Source organism: Stomoxys calcitrans, chromosome 5 (assembly GCF_963082655.1).
Source record: "Stomoxys calcitrans chromosome 5, idStoCalc2.1, whole genome shotgun sequence".
NCBI lineage: Eukaryota > Metazoa > Arthropoda > Insecta > Diptera > Muscidae > Stomoxys > Stomoxys calcitrans.
In genome coordinates, this window is record NC_081556.1 from 67,396,449 (window position 1) to 67,416,002 (window position 19,554).

A 19,554-nucleotide genomic window follows, 5' to 3' on the forward strand; every position below is an offset into this window, starting at 1 on the left:
AAAAGGGTGTCATATGTTCTTCTGTTCTCAAATGGACTCAAATTTATTTCAATTCTACCCGACTGTGCATCATGCCATGGGTTGATATCGCACCCAAAAGGCGTAGTGTTAATAATAAAAACAAGTAAAAGCGTGCTAAGTTCGGCCGGGCCGAATCTTATATACCCTCCACCATGGATCGCATATGTCGAGTTCTTTTCCCGGCATCTCTTCTTAGGCAAAAAAAGGATATAAGAAAAGATTTGCTCTGCTATTAGAGCGATATAAAGATATGGTCCGGTTTGGACCACAATTAAATTATATGTTGGAGACCTGTGTAAAATGTCAGCCAATTCGAATAAGAATTGCGCCCTTTGTGGGCTCAAGAAGTAAAATAGAGAGATCGATTTATATGGGAGCTATATCAGGCTATAAACCGATTCAGACCATAATAAACACGTATGTTATTGGTCATGAGAGAATCCGTCGTACAAAATTTCAGGCAAATCGGATAATAATTGCGACCTCTAGAGGCTCAAGAAGTCAAGATCCCAGATCGGTTTATGTGGCAGCTATATCAGGTTATGAACCGATTTAAACCATATTTGGCACAGTTGTTGGATATCATAACAAAATACTACGTGCCAAAATTCATTCCAATTGGATAAGAATTGCGCCCTCTAGAGGCTCAAGAAGTCAAGACCCAAGATCGGTTTATATGACAGCTATATAAGGTTATGGACCGATTTGAACCATACTTGGCACAGTTGTTGGATATCGTAACAGAACACGTCGTGTAAAATTTCATTCCAATCGGATAAGAATTGCGCACTCTAGAGGCTCAAGAAGTCAAGACCCCAGATCGGTGTATATGGCAGCTATATCAGGTTATGGGCCGATTTGAACCATACTTAACACAGTTGTTGGACATAATAACAAAACACGTCGTGCAAAATTTCATTCCAATCGGGCAAGAATTGCACACTCTAGAGGCTCAAGAAGTCAAGACCCAAGATCGGTTTATATGGCAGCTATATCAGGTTATGTACCGATTTGAACCATACTTGGCACAGTTGTTAGATATCATAACAAAACACGTCGTGCCAAAATTCATTCAAATCGGATAAGAATTGCGCACTCTAGAGGCTCAAGAAGTCAAGACCCAAGATCGGTTTATATGGCAGCTATATCAAAACATGGACCGATATGGCCCATTTACAATACCAACCGACCTACACTAATAAGAAGTATTTGTGCAAAATTTCAAGCGGCTAGCTTTACTCCTTCGGAAGTTAGCGTGCTTTCGACAGACAGACGGACGGACGGACGGACGGACGGACAGACGGACGGACATGGCTAGATCGACATAAAATTTCACGACGATCAAGAATATATATACTTTATGGGGTCTCAGACGAATATTTCGAGTAGTTACAATCAGAATGACGAAATTAGTATACCCCCCATCTTATGGTGGAGGGTATAACAAGTAAAATCGTGCTAAGTTCGGCCGGACCGAATCTTATATACCCTCCACCATGGAACGCATTTGTCTAGTTCTTTTCCCGGTATCTTTTTATAAGCAAACAAAGGATTAGGGATGAGAATTAATATGCTATTGGAGCTATATCAAATTATGGATCGATCAGACCATACTTCATTTGGATGTTGGAGACCATAGTATATATTTGGGATTTTCCTGAGTCGATTTAGCTATGTCCGTCCGTCTGTCTGTCGAAAGCACTCTAACTGTTGAAGATGTAAAGTTTAGCTCTGGAAATGTTGCACAAATACTTCCTACTAGTGTAGGCCAGTTGGGATAGTAAATGGACCATATCGGTTCATGTTTTGATATAGCTGTCTCGGATCTTGACTTCTTTAGCCTCTAAAAGGCGCAAGTATTTGGTTGAAATTTTAAACGTGGTATTTTCTTAATGCCTCATCGTCATGACAAGTACGGTCCATTTATATCCGTTGATCCATCTCCTATGTATTTGAAAAAGTCATTCGAAGAAGCTGTCAAATGCGATTCATTTTGAAGGGTATATAAGTTGTGGCCCGGTCGAACTGAATGCCCTATTACTTGTTTTTGTTAAAAAGCTTGATATTATTAACTAACTATGAGTATTATTAACTAACTATAGCCGATGTGGTTAGAATAATTAATTAAGGATCATTTGAATTTGAAAATAAAGAAAAACAATAAACTAGTTTAGTATACAGAATACCTTTTTCATCCGTAAAACAAACAACAACAAAAAAAACATTAGTTCCAAATTGTCTGTAATTGAGTACATGTAATTTTATTTAGAATTTTTTAAGTTTCTTTGATTTGTTCAGTCATTTTAGTTGAAAAGAAAAACACTCTAAAAATTGTGTTAATTTGTATGAGCTTTGTTGTTTAATTTTTGGCTTTTTGTTTTGTGTTGCTTGACCGCAAATCGGAGTCTTTGTGTCCTATTTGGCTTGTGTATACAGCACACTCTGTGTAACGTAACGTTGCAGTAGCATTTCAATTGTCACAGAGCCTTAAGACGCTAACACACAAGTTGCATGCAGATGCATAGGTTCAGAATAGAATACAGTTTTAATACGTAATAAAATTGCAAATTTTATTTCTTTTTTATTCCTGCGGTAGTATGTCGTGCGAAAGCGATTGTCTGTGTCAGTATATCAGCGCCGCCAAATGCTGATCGCTGAACAGGTCCCGATAATGTCCTGGTTCCCGGATATGTATAGATAACATAAGCGCCATTTAGATTGGGATGGTGGATATATGTAGGTGAAGATGATTGCGATATCACATGCAGGCGATTTTGCAGCTGCGTGCTTTCTTAAGTATACGTGTTTTGGGGTTTTATGAAGAATTTTGAGACCAGCCCTGTTGAAGGATAGTAGTTTTGAACAAAAGTGGCGTTGGATGGCATACGAGTATAAACGGACATACAATTATCGAGATAAAGGTAAAAATACGCGATACTATATTGTGGAATTTCGGTGATTGATGAGTTTAGGGAGGTTATTGGCACATATAAAGTATGAATTTTACGAATGTTAATGTGATGTCCAGCCGGGGCGTTTGTTATTTTCCATCGCTGGTTCGCTCAGAGCAGTTTTTTGTAGAAATTGTTGCTTCGATTGAAAAGTTTATATGTGAACGAACTCTTCCAAATTATGTTCGCCGATGGGGACGGCGCATTGTAGTTGTATAGTTTGTGGCTTCAATAAACCAGAGAAGAGTCTCTTAAAGGCCATATGCTATTTGAGCGCTGATTTCTTATTCATTAGAGACATTTGCTTGGCTTTTACTTCGGCGAGAGTGTGAACCCCTTGTTCTTCGAATTTCTTCCACTGTGAATAGTTGATTTGCATGTATGTTATGAGTTCCGGCATGTCGATGAAGCCTGTAATAGGATATAAAATGATTATTTTATTTTCCCCAAAAGGTTTAAAAAATATAAAGATTAACCAGACAATATGTACTAAATAAAATTGGACGACCTCTACTGATATTAATGAAAAGGGAATCTAATCAAGGTGTATGTAGGTATACGTCTAGTCATTCCGTTTGTAGCACCTTGAAATGTTGAAATGTCGGGCCCCAGGCCCCTAAACAAAAATGTTCAGTAACAATTTTTGAAACTGACAATATTTCATATTTATAATCAGCCCAATTCTGAAAACTCATAGGGAATAAATTTCTCCCTCGAATAAAATCCTCCTACTCTGATTGAATGGGGAGAGAAAAAAATATGGAAGAGAGAATTTCGAATTTTCGAAAACAGCTGCTTTGCCTCAACAATTTTATTTTGGCTAAACATTTCACTGTTAATTTTTGGAAAAAAGAACATAAAATGGAAAAATCAGAAAAATACGTTATAACGACTGCTAAAAAAGTTTACAAACATCTTTAGTGTTGCTTTTGTAATATTTGTTTTAATTTTTGTATTTTAATAGTGCACAATTATGGCCTAATGCTTGTCTATGATGTGATAAGAACTTTTCGTCTTCGTCCAACAATCGTTGGCTAAATTAGATGCTTCCAGAGTGGTCTGGTGTGTCGATTTGTCCCCGGTTGCATGGGGGGCAAACATCCAGCATGTTGACGTTTTCCCTTGCCAAAAGGAGTTAAGGATGGGGGTATATTAATTTCGTCATTCTGTTTGAAACACCTCGAAATATGCGTCTGGGACCCCATAGAGTATATATATTCTTGATCGTCGTGACATTTTAAATCGAACTAGCCATGTCCGTCCGTCCATCCGTCTGTCTGTCGAAAGCACGGTAACTTTCGTAGGAAATTTTGCACAAATACTTTTTATTAGTGTAGGTCGGCTGTCATATAAACCGATCTTGGGTCTTGACTTCTTGAGTCTCTAGAGGGCGCAATTTTAGTCTGATTTGACTGAAATTTTGCACGTGGTGTTTTGGTATCACTTCCAACGACTGCGCTAAGTTTGGTTCAAATCGGTCCATCTTTCGATATACCTGTCATATAAACAAATCTTGGATCTTGACTGCTTGAAATTTTGCACGTAGTGTTTTGGTATCTTTTCCAATAACTGTGTTAAGTATGATTCAAATCGGTTCATAATCTGGTATAGCTGTCATATAATCGGTTTATATGACAGCTATACCAGATTATGACTGCTTGAGCCAATAAAGCGCGAAAATCTCATCCGATTTGGCTGAAATTTTACACGAGGGGGTTTGTTATGACTGCCAATAACTGTACTACGTATAGCGCAAATCGGTAAATAACCTGTTATAGGTGCCATATAAACCGATCTGGGATCTTGACTTCTTGAGCCTCTAGAGGGCGCAATTCTCATACGATTTGGAGAATCGAAATTTTGTACAACGGCTTCTCTCATGACCTTCAGCATACGTGTCTAATATGGTCTGAATCGATCAATAGCTTGATACAGCTCCCATATAAACCGATCTCCCGATTTTGCTTCTTGAGCCCCTACAAGGCGTAATTCTTATCCGAATGAACTGAAATATCACACAATAGCATATTCTTATTCAATATTCTTTGTTTTTCTAAAAAGAGATACTGCGTATAGAACTCGACAAATGCGATCCATGGTGGAGGGTATATAAGATTCGGCGCGGCCGAACTTAGCACGCCCTTACTTGTTGTTTTATAAAAACAATAAAATTCTTTATTTTATATCCTAACTCCGTTTCATTTGTTTGGGGGATATTTTTCCAAGTTGTATCGTCTCATTCTCCTTTTTATATCGATTCAGAATAGCTACTTTTTTTCCTGGGAGAGATTTTCCTTTTTCGAAGTTAGAATAAGGGTAAATGGATTTGGGAAAAACTCCCAGTAAATTGTTATTCAGAATAGGGCAAAAGGGAGTAGGGAATAAACTTCCAGGGAATTGTTATTCATACTAGGGCTGAATATTCCACAAAAACAACATTTTGCTGAGGCCAGGGCCGGACCTCCCTTAATTATATTTTTTTACAGACAAAATTTTTTTATTCCTTCTTTTAAGACAAAACTTTTGTAAAAAAAATTGTCAACAAAATTGTTTCTAAAGACTACATTTTAATGATTTTTTTTAATTAATAAATTTCAACGAAAAACTCTAAAGACAACCTAACATCGAGATTATTTTTTAAGCCAAAATTTTACGGCACTACATTTTGCATAAACATTTTTTTATTATGCTTATCTGTCTCAAATAACATTTTCCTAAAATTGTTTCTATAGAAAAATTTAAATAAATATATTTAAAGACAACATTTTAACCCATTACACCTGTAGGATGTAGGTAGAAGTAGGATTATTGCCATAAATTAATTTTTTTAATTTAGAAACCGGATTCCAGAAATCACACTCCTAAGAATTTCGAGATATTTTTTGATTGAGTTTTGGGATAAAAAAAATTGACGACATTGACAAGCCAATTTTCTCCCAAAACTTGACGGGAAAAATTGTTGTAACTGGTTTCAGTCGTCCATTTTACGCCAATCTAAATTTCATAACGGTACCTCTTTCCTAACTCGAGCTAGAATTTTTCTAAGACAACTCTATTCTCGGGTATTTTTTGTCGTTAATGGAATTTTTTTAAAGACCGAATCACAATGTTATTTTTTCGAAAGATAAAATTTTTGTTATTGTTTTACTTTATATTCAAAGTTTTTTTTAAGCTAAAATCTTCATGGAATTTTCTTGCCAAAAAAAAAAATATATAAAAACTATTCCGAAAGACAAACATTAAAAAAGTTTTTCTAAGACATAATTCTATATGAATTTTCTCTTAGTTCTCGTTTTATTACCTTAATAGAAATTTTATCTGTAGAAAAAAAAAATATTGAAAAACTGTCTTCAAATGAAATATTTTGCTTCTTAGTCTCAAAAAGTTTTCCAAAGATAAATTAGTAATATTTAATTATAAATTATTTGAATTTTATCAGCAATGAAATTAACAATTTTAAGGACTAGGAAACATAATTTTAAAACCACGAAATAACCACCCAGATTACTTTACATTTCTAAAATAATTATTTCAAGCCCTTTCGTTTACTTTTTGGAATTCCACAATTCATTATTTAAGGCAATAGACACGAAGAGACCTAAATTCTTGCAGAAACTTGTTAGTTCTGTTTGCTTTGACCGTAGATTTGAGCATAATGAAATTTTATTTAAAACATTTAAAATTTACTTTTTGAATTTCGGATTTTCTACCAAGAAAATCTTTTACTCTGCGAATAATGATTTCCTTATGTGTTATGTACGAAAATCTTAAATGAAGTTCGACAAGTCAAATTGTATGTTTACAAGAAGGTTGGTATTAAGTTCGTGTTTCACAGCGAAATATCCATGTTTTTGACGATTACTTTTATGAAAAACTACAAATATGTCACCGATAACAAAACACTTCTATTATTTTTTTTTTTTTTTTTGGAAACACCCTAATGAATGAAATCAGAATGTATTTTTGCTTCAAAATCTATTTTCTACAAAATGTAATCGAAAAAAAAATTATTTCTCAATGTGAAACACGAACATACCCAGCAAAAAATTTTTCCTGTCCTGGAAGAAATATGAAAACATTCTAGGATACTTTTGTACATTTTGAATGCTCAACTAGTATGCATGAAAGTATAATATAATGTAAAGCAATATTCTTAAAAATGTAAGAAAAAAACATGGTTTTAACATACTTTTGTGCAGCAATCCATTACTTAGGGTATGCATGAAACATGGCTTCAAAGTATGGTAACGACGAAGTTCAAGTAAAACATTTCGTGCTTCACGAAAGCTAGCAATTGACATGATCTTTATCCGCGTGCTTTAAAGAGAGTTAAATATCTTCAGTCGAATTTGCCAACTCGGACAAAAAGGCTATTGCGCTTGTTGTGTTTTTGTTGTTGTTTTATACTTTTAAACGCAGTATTCTCAAAAGTTTTGTTGAGACTGAATTCAAATTTAAATATTTTAATTTTATTTAATTTACTTTTTAAATTAATAACTTCAAAACGCAATCTGAGAATGAGTTTTGTATGTTTCCTCAAAAGACATACATTCTCTGACTTCTGAATATAACCCACCGTAATAGGACTCGAGGACAGAATCTTCCTCAGATGTATTCTCCACGGAGCTGCAGATTTCTACCCAAGATTTGGTATGAGCCTTTCTTAGCTCGCCCTTATATTTTCTTAGCTCAGCCTTATAGATGCCCCAATCGTGGGGTGCTCTTGTGGCTTTTGCTCTGTTGGAGAGTTTTCTGCATTCCTGCCTTAGACCAACCAGCTCTGGGGTCCACCATGGGTGTCGCTGTTTGCCCCTTGGCTTGGCCTTACGGCATGCTGATACAAGCGAGTCATTCAGGGCCTTCGTGATCCGCTTGACCACTATGTCTATATCCTCCGTAGTTTTCACTTCCTTTTCTAGTCTACAAAAGATAGACGTGCCGAATTTGTGCCGAAATTTATCCCAATCCGACTTTGTTCTGTTTGGCCGAGGGACCACTACTCCAGTATTTTCTCCAAAGCTAAAACTAATATAGCGATGTTCAGAGAAGCTGTGGTCATCCAACACTTCCCAGTCGCATATTCTTCCACTTATATCTTCAGATACAAAGGTAATATCTAGTACCTCCTGCCTGTTCCTGGTAATAAAGGTTGGTTTATCCCCTTTTTACAAATCGCCAGATTGCAATTTATAATATATTGAATAAGCAGCTTACCCCTTTCGTTGACATGCTAACTTCCCAATATCTAATGACGTGCATTAGCATCACTTCCTACAATGAAGCTTTTCTTCCCTACAGAAGCAGCTTTAAAGGCGGCATCTCTGAATCGTCTGCCATATATACAGGGAAGCCAGCCAGTAATGAGACTTGTTTATTTTAAGGCTGGCTACTACTAAATCTTCAGTCTTAGCGACGGAAGAAGAAAAACATTTAGACTACCCTTTGCAAGATTACAGGCTCTATGTCTCCCATTCCCCGTTCCCTTGAGAAGTTTAAATCCCGGAATTCTTAGTCCACGTACCATTCCTTCACACACCCATGTTTCCTGGATAAGAACCACGTCTTTTAGTGCCGCCGAAGCGACCTTACAATGGTGAAGATTTATCTATAGAAACCGAACCATAGTCAGGATTCAGAGTTTCCATAACTGTTGTGTTAGCCTCGTCTTCTGATTCCACCAGAAGTTCATCCTCATAAGATGCGTTAAAACTTGGCATGATGAGCTTCCGTACGCATCTAGGGGCCGGTGAGAAAGCTGTTGAGCCACTCTTGCTCAGGACACTGAGCACTTGCGGTGTGGACGATTTCACCTTAGATTCTTCACTAACTTCTGCTATCGAAGTGCTTTCTGAGTTACGTACTCTACCGCTGGCGCGCATTTTGAGCCCAATCCAACTTTGTGACCCACCCACACAGGGCTTGTCGGGTCCCGATTCGATGCCATCCCCTCCTGTCTCGATTGTGGCAGGGGGATTTTTAGTCTCCTGCAATCTGCCAGACTTTAGCGATGTGGTCGATAGTTGCTCAGGCAAGTGTTTAGCAACAACTGCTGAGTCGTCTCCTGATTCATCAACCCCACCGCTTCTATAGACCTTTAGTTTCAACTTGTTGAGGTCTGCGAGACAGCGAGAGTTTAGTACGAATAGTGCATGTTTCCGGTCACCATCAGCCTCATCCAATCTTTCAGTCGGTGGTTGAAAGATTGGGATTACATTCCCTTAGTCTGCCAAGTATCGCTTCAGGATCTGAGGGAATCCTTGGTATCCAAGCATGCGCCATTGGTCGAGAAGGAATATCTTCCTTCTGGACTAAATATAGGGCTGCACCTTCCCAGATCTCACAAATCTTTTTTAGCGCACAACGATACGTTTCAATTGAGCGTTGATCGCCGAAGGCAATTAGTTTGTATCGGCCTCGATACCAGCCTACATCGTCACAAACTGGAGGAGATCCAGGAAATTCCGCAAGGACATCAGAATATACTGATGATAGTCCATTAAATAACCCACTCCAATTATTCCTAGGTATGCAGCCCTGTTCTTCTCCCTTGTCGACAACTGGCATCACCAAACTGTCCCTACCGACATTAGCAAAGATTCTTGGACCCATCTTACTGTTGTTCGCCCTAGTTGTTTTAGGCATGGGTTACCCTCCAGGTGACGGCAGTCTTTTGGCTGACTGCGGTTTAATTTCCGAATCTAGACGTGTAGTCTTTGGGGTATCCTGTGCAGCGAATTCCCGACCCCAATTTAGGGAATCTCTCTCTATCAGTGAGAGTCTTAGGAAGGCTGATGGCCTAGGCACTTTATAGGCATGCGAAAAAGGAATAGGTTCGGCCTTGTCCTTTAGACTCGAACCAGGTGTCTTCACCAAAAGCCCTTCTGACCAGTCGTCTGTCGGCTAGTGGAGCCTGGAGCAACCGCTCCCCACAAGTCGAGGTTTCAGTACCAGACAACATGCTACGGCCTGATACCAGCACCGCATCTGTTGGGTCTTTGGAGTGCATTCTAAGCCTACTCCCGGGCTCTAGATCTGCCGCTCCACTGGAAACAGACGCAGATCATCAACCCTAAAATAATGACCTATTACGAGTTACAGGAAAATTCTTGCGGAGTGAAATAACAAAACGCCCGCTCCACTCAACGTTTCTTATTAATGCATTTTCACTCTCTCAAACAAATGGCGACCACGAACAACGATTAGAAATCTGACGTTTTCTTTTTTTTAATTCTTAAGAGTCATCTAAGAGAGGAGCAAATGGAATTGGGTGAACATAAAATAAGCAGAAAAATACATGGTAATCAACAAAAGGAAGCTATCAAAAGACTTAAAAAGTGATTTGTTAAAACAATTTAAAGTATAAAAGCAAAAAATGTGTCCGCAATCCATTGAAAACTCATTCATTGTTCATACACAGTTATGTTGAAATTCTCTTCTCTTAATTTTCTTCGTTTATTTCCAATCTTTGTACGTGGTGCCTCTTAAAAGAGGCGATGTCACATCCATACCTATCGAACATCTGTGATAGTTGGTTAACTATGTTTGTCTTGATTTAACGCATTTTGATTTGTTTGAGTGTCTGAATTATTTTGATTTGAAGAAATTTGGTTTGTTTGAGTATCTGTTTTATTTCTTTGTTTGTTTTCTTTAGATTTCTGCACTTTCCAATTTGTTTTCCGTTCGAGTTCCTCTGCATCGGTTTCGACAGTATTAACATGGCCTTTTAAGTTCCCTTGCAGTTCTTCTGATTCAGAATTAACATAATAGTCGAGTGCATTTTCTAACTAGACTTTTTCTTGCTTTAAATTGTAAAATTCTAACTGAGCTTTGTAAATAATGGATTTGAGATTAATTTTTTTTTATTTATCACAAAAGTTATATATGGGCGTTTGTAAATTCGTTCATTTGTTTTAAAATTAAAGCAGTTTATTAAAATTACTAAATAAGTTTTATTATTGGTATTCATTTTTTTATTTAATTGGTTTATTAAACAGTTTGAATCCTAAATGTACAGTTGCAGTATTACTACTACCATATTTCCCATGAACATGACATTAAGGAACATGGGATACTTCTCTCATTTCAATGAGTGCAGTCTGATTAAAGTTTAAGCTCAATGAGAAGGGGCCTACCTCTTCATACCGAGTGCGAACGGCATGTCTTATATCGACACCACTTGATAGAGAAGTTTTAACATGGCAGGATGCCTAACAAATATAGCAAGCATTAGTAAGGGAATAACCACCGCGGAAAATTTTGTTGATGTTCACGCCTGGATTTGAACCCAGGCGTTCGGCGTCATAGGCGGACATGCTAACCTCTGGCCTCCAACCCTGTATTACACGAACCTAAATTCATGCTTTCTCCTTTAGTTTCTTTCTCCTATGTACTAAAACATATATAATTGCACTAACAGAAATTTGTTAAAAACAGTAAAAATGGTTGCTGAACAAACAGAAATTCTGCTGGATATGGGACCGCAGTAATTTTTAAAATCTAAACCGATTTTGATTTAGCAACGGCTTCCAGATGGGTAATACAACATTCCATACCAATTTCGTGCAAATCGGTTGAAAATTGTATTAACTACGCTCTTATGGAGAAGTTGATGCGTAAAACATAAATTTTAGCACAGTCACAGTAGTGGTGCAAGGTACATTTTGTGCGTTTATAATAAATTTTATAGAAATGTGTACTCAGTTTACTAATTTCATGCTAGGACGCAACTGGGTATCATAGAAAGCACTAGAATTAACATGAACGTCGTGGCGGCACGTGGCAGCCCATTTTGCTTATGGGGATCAAAAGGAAGAAAACAAAAAAAAACAAAAACAAACTTTCTGTTTTTTGGGACACTCTAATGTACACACATGGTATTCACCAATACATTTGATTCTTAAATTGCTGATAGCAGCACATGAGTTCGCACTGTGTTAGCAAGTTTTGCCAATTTTATATACTCACTATCCCAAGCATGCATCATATCCTGTATTATGTATTCGATGAAACCAATTTGACTTTTAGGTATACTACATGTTCCGCGATCAAACATGGGCATTACAATTGGCAGGTTTTTCGACTTTTCCTCGTCGGTTTGCGTGAAGTACTCCTCTGCAATTCGTCTGGACCATTCAATGCAGCAAATCATCGGTCTCGCAGGATTGCTTACATCTGCTACTTTGATAAGCATACGGCGCATGAGTACCGAGCTTTCCTCCTCGCTTTGGACGATCTGAAAAAGGGAAACTTTCATTTAAAATCAATTTTTGTAAGGTGCTTTGAAATTTTTTCCGAACTGCACAGTGGGAGGTAATTGAAAAAAAAAATAGTAAAAAATATGTCGTGTGAGCACGGGTAGAGACATGACTTTGAAATGTGGAACGGTTAGAGCTGAGGTGCGAGATCGAGTGGAAAATTTCAAGGACGCCTTTTGGAAGGCCAATAGTTGGCCACCTCGGTATTTCAAAAATTTGTTGGGGCTGCCAAATCTTTGTTTGTGGTTAGAGTTCTAATTTTTGCTGGACAGTGCTCACTAATCCCTTCAAAAAAGTCCGCCTGAGGTCTACAATATCACCACTGATTTTGGGAATATTCGATTCTTATAAAAACATTCCAATTTTTTTATGGAAAATTGTAGTAGATACGCATCCAGGAAGGGGATCATCGACGCAGTTTTTTTGATAAACTTTCTGTACTTAATTTAGGTAACGTTAGTTTAGTCTCCGGCTTAAGTCTCATAGCCACAATGGCTGCCTCGCACTTAATCTGCATGTTATGGGTCGAATATCTAGAATGGTCTCTAATGCCAAAGTAGGAGTGGTTCTCATCGTTACGCCTATGACAAGACAATATGGTCTCTGAACCTGTTGTACAATCCTAACGCTGTACTTTTTCTCCTTAGCAGTCCACCAAACTACAGAAGCGTAAGTAAGTATTGGTCCAATTACGCTCCTGAAGAACTAGTGGACCATCCTCGGATTCAGGCCCCATTTCGAGCTTACGGCCCGTCTACATAGGGCCCATTAAGTTTCCTGCCCAAGATCACACTCAAGCATATGACCAGGTCAGATATTGAAATCGTTCTATTGAGGAAATGCGGTGCTTCAAATTGGCCCACCCTCGTCTGCCTCGTGAACAGGCATATTTCAGTCTTCTCTGGGTTAACATTGAGACCCTTGGGTGTAGCCCAGTTATTTGCCATATGCAAGACCAATTCAGCCCTTTTGCATCGCTGGTTCGTATCCTTACCTCTTAGAAGTATTGTAACATCGTCTACATAACAGACGGGTTCAAATCTCTCCTCAGTCAGTATCCGTAACTGATCATTTATAATGGTCATTCATAGGAGTGGCGACAAAATGCCCCCCGTGGCGTGCCTTGTGAAACATTCTCCCTCATATTAATGTCAAAGCACACACAATTTATCCACCTGTTCCTTAGGTTTTGGTTTTGAGAAGAAAGAACGTAAGGCTTATGGGTCTGTAGGCCTTTGGTGTCACATAACTTGCCTTGCCTAAATCTATTAACATTAGGTCGTTAGTATTCAAGAACGCTGCTAGGGCTTGGCCTCGCTTATTAGTATTGGTAATACCCCACGAAATCTGGTGAGAGTTCACATTAGTACCTCGTTTCCTGTCTGTTTTGCCTTCCTCACCAGCCGATGAAGCTCCGATGTGGATGGCGGTGTCGGAGAGTCGAAAGACATGTAAAGTGATGCCAGTTATGTTCCACCGATTCCCTGTCTTTCCACTGTTGCATCCGGCGTTGACAACTCTGGGGAAAATATATATTGTTATGATAAATAACACAGGTCCTCGGCCGATTATCAGTGTTAGCATAGAATAATTGTTGTTGATATGGTTCGGTCCAGAAACTGGATGACCTCAATAATTGTTTCTCCATCAGATGGGATTCTTGGGAGTGGGTGATGGTCTCATCGTCCACTCCCTGCTTATTAGGCAGCATTGACTTTCCTATTTCTGCACTGCCAGATGTTAGGTTAGGTTAGGTTTGCCTGAGGTTCCAATATTAGGGTCTTCGCCTATCCTAGTCTTTTAAATCTTGAGTAATCGGGCTTCTTGGGAGTAGGTGATGGTCTCGTTCGCTCCATGTTCTTCAGGTTGCACTGACTTTTCTTCCATTGCACTGCCTGATGTTTCAGTATTAGGTTCTTTGCCTATGCTAGTCTTCTGAATCTTGATAAAGTCGGTAATGGTTCCATCGTCCGTTCCTTTTCATTTGGCTTTGTTGAGTCTCTCGCCCTTGCACTAATTTATGTTTTAATATTAGGATCTTTAATTCTCCTAGTTTTTTCATTATTGGGACATTGGGTGAAGGTCTCGTCGTCAGCCCCTGTTTGTTAGGCGGTATTGAGGCACTTGCCACTGCACGGTCTGATGCCTCAATATGAGGATATTTGCCTATCCTAGTCTTCCCAATCTTGAAAAAAAACAGCCTTGCTCCCGTAGTGCGCCATGCTTTCAGTATAAGACAATGCTTTCAGTATAAGACACGGAGACTTAATCAATGCCAATCACAAGGAGAGTTCTATCCTCCTTCTCCTCACTATGACAGACTTTTCACTTCCCCGCGAATAAACCATGGTTTTGCTTATCCAAGAATCCCAAGATGTATTTCGTCGCAAATTGATTATCCTTTGAAGAAGACCGTCGCCTTTGTGAGCTGAGGGATGTCCATCTTTTTCACCAGGTCAAGTTTTGCGCCCTCCCAGGTAGCGTGGATACCCTCGACGAGCTTTTTGACGGTTTCAAGACATTCCGCCGACGCAGCGAAAAGATGTCCTCTATACTCGCAGCTCATCATTTGTATGGGTGGACCCTCTACAGAATTCCACACATGTTCGGAAATCCGCTCACTAATCAGATCCTCCAGTTGGGACCGATGATCTGGTGGAATCCTACCGGATGCACTGCCGATATTGATGACTGCATAAGATAGCTCATCTCTGGTGTGCTTCCATGCCACTCTGGTGTAAGAGGGATGCTCCTTACCATTCTCAGCGACCATCTTCCCCTTCTGTGCTGGTTGTGGCCTACTTTTTGAAGTCTAAGTGCCCCATAAAGACTCAGGGGCCGTGCGCGCTTCCTTCGTTCCTGTTCCGACTATGTCTCCTGGAGTCACCGTTGCGGGAGGGCTGACTTGGTTTACCCAGAGTACTTGAAAGCGGGGAGCTCTTTTTCTTCTTCAGCATTTTCCTGTTTCCGTAAAAGTGCTTGAAATGTCAGTTCCATTCCTTCCAGCAACCTGCACTTTCGCCAGATTGCGCCGCCGGTCTCCTTCGTCGTGCACCGAATCGCTTTCTCGGTCTGCTTGTGAGCTTAGCAAAGCCATCGCTCACTTCTGCCGTCATTCCGCTGACCTCATCTCACCACAGAAAAAAATAACTCTTAGAAAAAATCAACGAACAAATTTGTTTGTGAAACTTTCAATTTTCAACGAATTATAGCATTGAATCGAAGACATTATTTGTTGAAGTACGTAAGTAAGTCTCTACAAGAGACTTCACAGACAAAATTTCTGAACTTTTGTTGACTTTCAGCAAATTCTTTAGATGCGGTAGTTGTTAAAATAGGCTTACTATAATGTAGAGCAGAAAAATCCCATGCCATTCATGACTGAAACCCAGGCCAAAAATTATTTTTTTTTTTTCATTAAACTTGTTTTAGAAAATTTGGCATAAAAAAAAGAATTTCGTATACAAAAAAAAAAAAAAAAATAGAGTGGTTTTGACCTTTTTTAATTTAATAAATTAAGATACTTATTACTTTGCAGCTTTATTTCATCATAAAGAAGATGGTGTTGGTAGGCTAGAGGATGCATACAAGACTACCAAACATGAGATCATGAGTTCAATACACTGCGGCACCACAATTATTAAAATTTGTTTTTAAGGGTAATTGTAGAGAGAGAGAGAGTAAAACGAACGAGACAAAGCAGCGTGAGCCGAACAAAGAAAACAAAAACACCACCACCGGAAGCAAAGCACTTGCGTTGGCCGGTTAAATGGTTTTTGCCTAGCTTATGGATATTTTGTTCTTGTTGTAATATGTTGGCTTTGCATAGAGTTCCTTTCAACAACAAAATTTTACTTTAGGTAGTTGAGATTCAAAATAAATTGTTGCAGGAAAATGAATAACTTTCGTAGATGTTTTTTTTTTGACTAAAATTGTTGTTTTGCAAAATTATTTTTATGTCGATTCGGCTGCGATGACTGTTTCATTGATACTTTCGCTGTCTGAATCCGAGTCGGAAAAACCAGCTTTACTTAAATGCTGGGTACGAACTTTGCATCCCTCTGGTTTATCCGTGTCTTCCTCATTTGTTGGTCTGACGACTAGTTGTGCACTTGAAGCATTACTCTCGACTACAAAATTTTTTGTTTTAGATTCGCCAACATTTTTGGTTATCTTGTTTTATTAAATTTCCATTTAACAGCAAAATGTTCTTAAGCTTTTATACCCACCGAAGGTGGTGGGTATAAAAAATTCGATGCAACACATCGAAATATCCATTTCCAACCCTATAAAGTATATATATATTCTTGATCAGCGTAAAAAGTCTTTAAAAATAGAGATATTGAGCTGAAACTTTGCACAGATTCTTTTTTTGTCCATAAGCAGGTTAAGTTCGAAGATGGGCTATATCGGACTATATCTTGATATAGTCCCATATAGACCGATCCGCCGATTTAGGGTCTTAGGCCCATAAAAGTCGCATTTATTATCCGATTTTGTTGAAATTTGGGACACTGGGTTGTGTTAGGCCCTTCGACATGCTTCGTCAATTTGGCTCAGATCGGTCTAAATTTGGATATAGCTGCCATATAAACCGATCCTCCGATTTAGGTTCTTAGGGCCATAAAAGCCACATTTATAATTCGATTTTGATGAAATTTGGAACATTGAGTTGCGTTTGGCCCTTCGATATCCTTCGTCAATTTGGCTCAGATCGGTTCAGATTTGGATACAGCTGCCATATAGACCGATCTCTCGGTTTTAGGTTTTGGGGCCATAATAGGGGCATTTATTGTCCGATTTCACAGAGATTTGGGCAGTGCGTTGTGTTAGGCTCTTCGACGTCCTTCTTCAATTTGGCAGAGATCGGTGCAGATTTGAATAAAGCTGCCATATAGACCGATCTCTCGATTTAAGGTTTTGGGCCAATAAAAGTCGCATTTATTGTCCGATTTCACCGGTTTTGGGGCCATAATAGGGGATTTTTGTTCGGCCGAACTTAACGACTTTTTACTTGTTCAAAATATTATAAAGATGAAAACGAGCATAAGTGTTTTTGAACACATTTTCGAGAAAATTTTTATTTTTTTTTTGAATTTTTAAGAAAGAGGAGAAAATATAAGCAAAGTTGTTTGCAGATCTGAAAGCTTGCAGTATGTGCAATGTGAAGCATACAAAATCTCAGGGAGATCTGCGTAGTTTTTCAGATATTACCACAAAATTCGTGACATTAATGCAATGAAATATTATCTGTTCATTTAATTTGTAATCTGTAGATGGCGAATCCGTTTTTGTATATTAAAAATCAATTGGGGAGCTGCGCAACTTTTACAACAGTTTAATGAAGTCTCGTTTTTATGATATATATTTTTATATTTTCAATAAAGTTCTTACTTCAGATGAGATTTGGAACGAAATTATTAATATTAAAAATTTTATTTTTTTGTCAGAATTTTGTGGTCTATCTTCTGATATCAAAAACTATTATGTTCGGCATTTAAAAATTTTCTTACTAATCCTCACACTTTTGGTTTTGGACCCAATGTTCGGCGGTGTCATTTGGGAAGAAAACAAGAGCTAAACTTTGTATTGCTTGCCGAATTTGAAAATTTCCAAAAAAAAAAATTTTCTTTAATAAAATTATATTGCGTTTTGGTCTTTAGAGAAAATTTTATAAACTTTTTTGTTGTTTTTAGAACAATATCTTAAACAAAAATTTTTTAAAACCAATTTTTTTAATATTTAGATTTTTTTGATACAATGCATTTTATATTTTTTAAAAAAATTATAATAAATAAATTTTAATAAAATTCTTATAGGAAAAAATATGGGATTTCAACGGTGCAAAACGTTACGAGGGTGGCCTTTTATATTTTGGGATTGGACAAGCCTTGTGTTGCAATCTGCCAACTAACAGCTCTATCGTAAAGCTTGGCATTTAGAGGTTATACGTACTCAGAACGTTTTGACATACGAGCGCTATTTGTGTTGTTTACTGTAACTTAAAAGATTCATCTTGCCCAAAAAATGGAATTAAATCGTGAACATTTTCGTACGATTATTTTTTACAACTTTCGACGTGGATTAACTCAACAGCAGTGCAGCGATGAACTTAATTCAATTTTTGGCGATGAAACTCTATCACGGACCAGTGTTTATCGATGGTATCGTAAATTCAACCGAGGTCGTAATTGACTCCAAGAAGAATTTCATAAAGGTCGCCTAAAATCAGGTGTTGTTCCGAAAACCCTTGATGCTGTGAGCCAACTGATATTGCAAGATCATTATGTGACCTATAGTGATTTTGAGACAACCTTATGCATTAATCCAATATAGCATATATCCAATAATTCATGAACATTTGACCGTCAAAAAAATTTGTTTGTGTTGGATCCCACACAATTTGTCTATTGCTCAAAAAAAGGCTCGTATCGATTGGTCGAAAGAAATGCTCCAAAAATACGAAACAACTAATTTTTTGGGGACTCAAAACATCGATTTGATCAGTCATCCGCCATATAGTCCAGCCTTGACACAAAATGACTACTTTTTATTCCCGTTCGTAAAAAATAAAAAAAGAGGTCAACGTTTTTCGACAACTGAAGAATCTTTCTGAATGCATGATTTGAAGATACCTCAATCAGAGTGGCAAAAGTGCTTCAACAATTGGTTCAAGCGCATGCAAATGTGTATAGATCTTAATGTGGAAACCTTCCAAAACAATAAAGCGATTATCGATGATAAATATTTGTTTTTGTTCTCTAATCCATTTGAATTTTTTTTTTGAATTTTGCCTTTAGAAAAATAAATTAGGGGGCCCGGGCCAATTTTTACCTTTATTTATTTAAAAAAAATTAATTTTATTCAGTCTTCAGAAAAAAGTATATTAAAATTTTGTACATCAAAATGTATACAATTATATTGCCTTTAGAAGATATATTCATAAAAATTTTGTCGTTAGAAAAAATATTTAGGTGGGCATGAGCCTGAACAAAGGGGCGCACCCCTCCCCTTATTACGTCCCAGGTTCCCATATAAAGGCTAATTTTTTAAAGCTAAAGGAATGTTTTTCAGAAAAAAATCATGCATAAATATTTATTTGCATCGATAGTACAATCCATATAATTTAATGTTTGAAGATTATATCATGCAAATGTTGACTGTGGCAGCCCTTCAAATGATCCATCAGATTTTTGGCATACTCTTTCCAACATTTGGGCCGACATCTCACGAATGACTGCTTCCTTGTTGTCTTCCAATGCGTCAATTGAAGCGTTCTTGTCCGTATAGACAGAAAAAGTTGGATATCATCTAACGGTAGCGTTTAC

At 37.7% G+C, this 19,554-nt stretch overlaps 1 protein-coding gene across 1 annotated transcript in view; it reads right to left on the minus strand.

Moving 5' to 3' along the window:
• Nucleotides 1-2,245: 2,245 nt before the first annotated feature.
• Nucleotides 2,246-19,554, minus strand: part of LOC106092826 (high affinity cAMP-specific and IBMX-insensitive 3',5'-cyclic phosphodiesterase 8) — a 105,867-nt gene continuing 88,558 nt past the window's right edge. The window contains exons 15-16 of the mRNA XM_013259755.2: nt 11,937-12,204; nt 2,246-3,383 (exon numbers count right to left, since the gene is read on the minus strand). Coding sequence (XP_013115209.2) covers nt 3,238-3,383; nt 11,937-12,204 — 414 coding nt within the window. The 3' untranslated portion in view covers nt 2,246-3,237. The remainder of the gene's footprint in view (nt 3,384-11,936; nt 12,205-19,554) is intronic.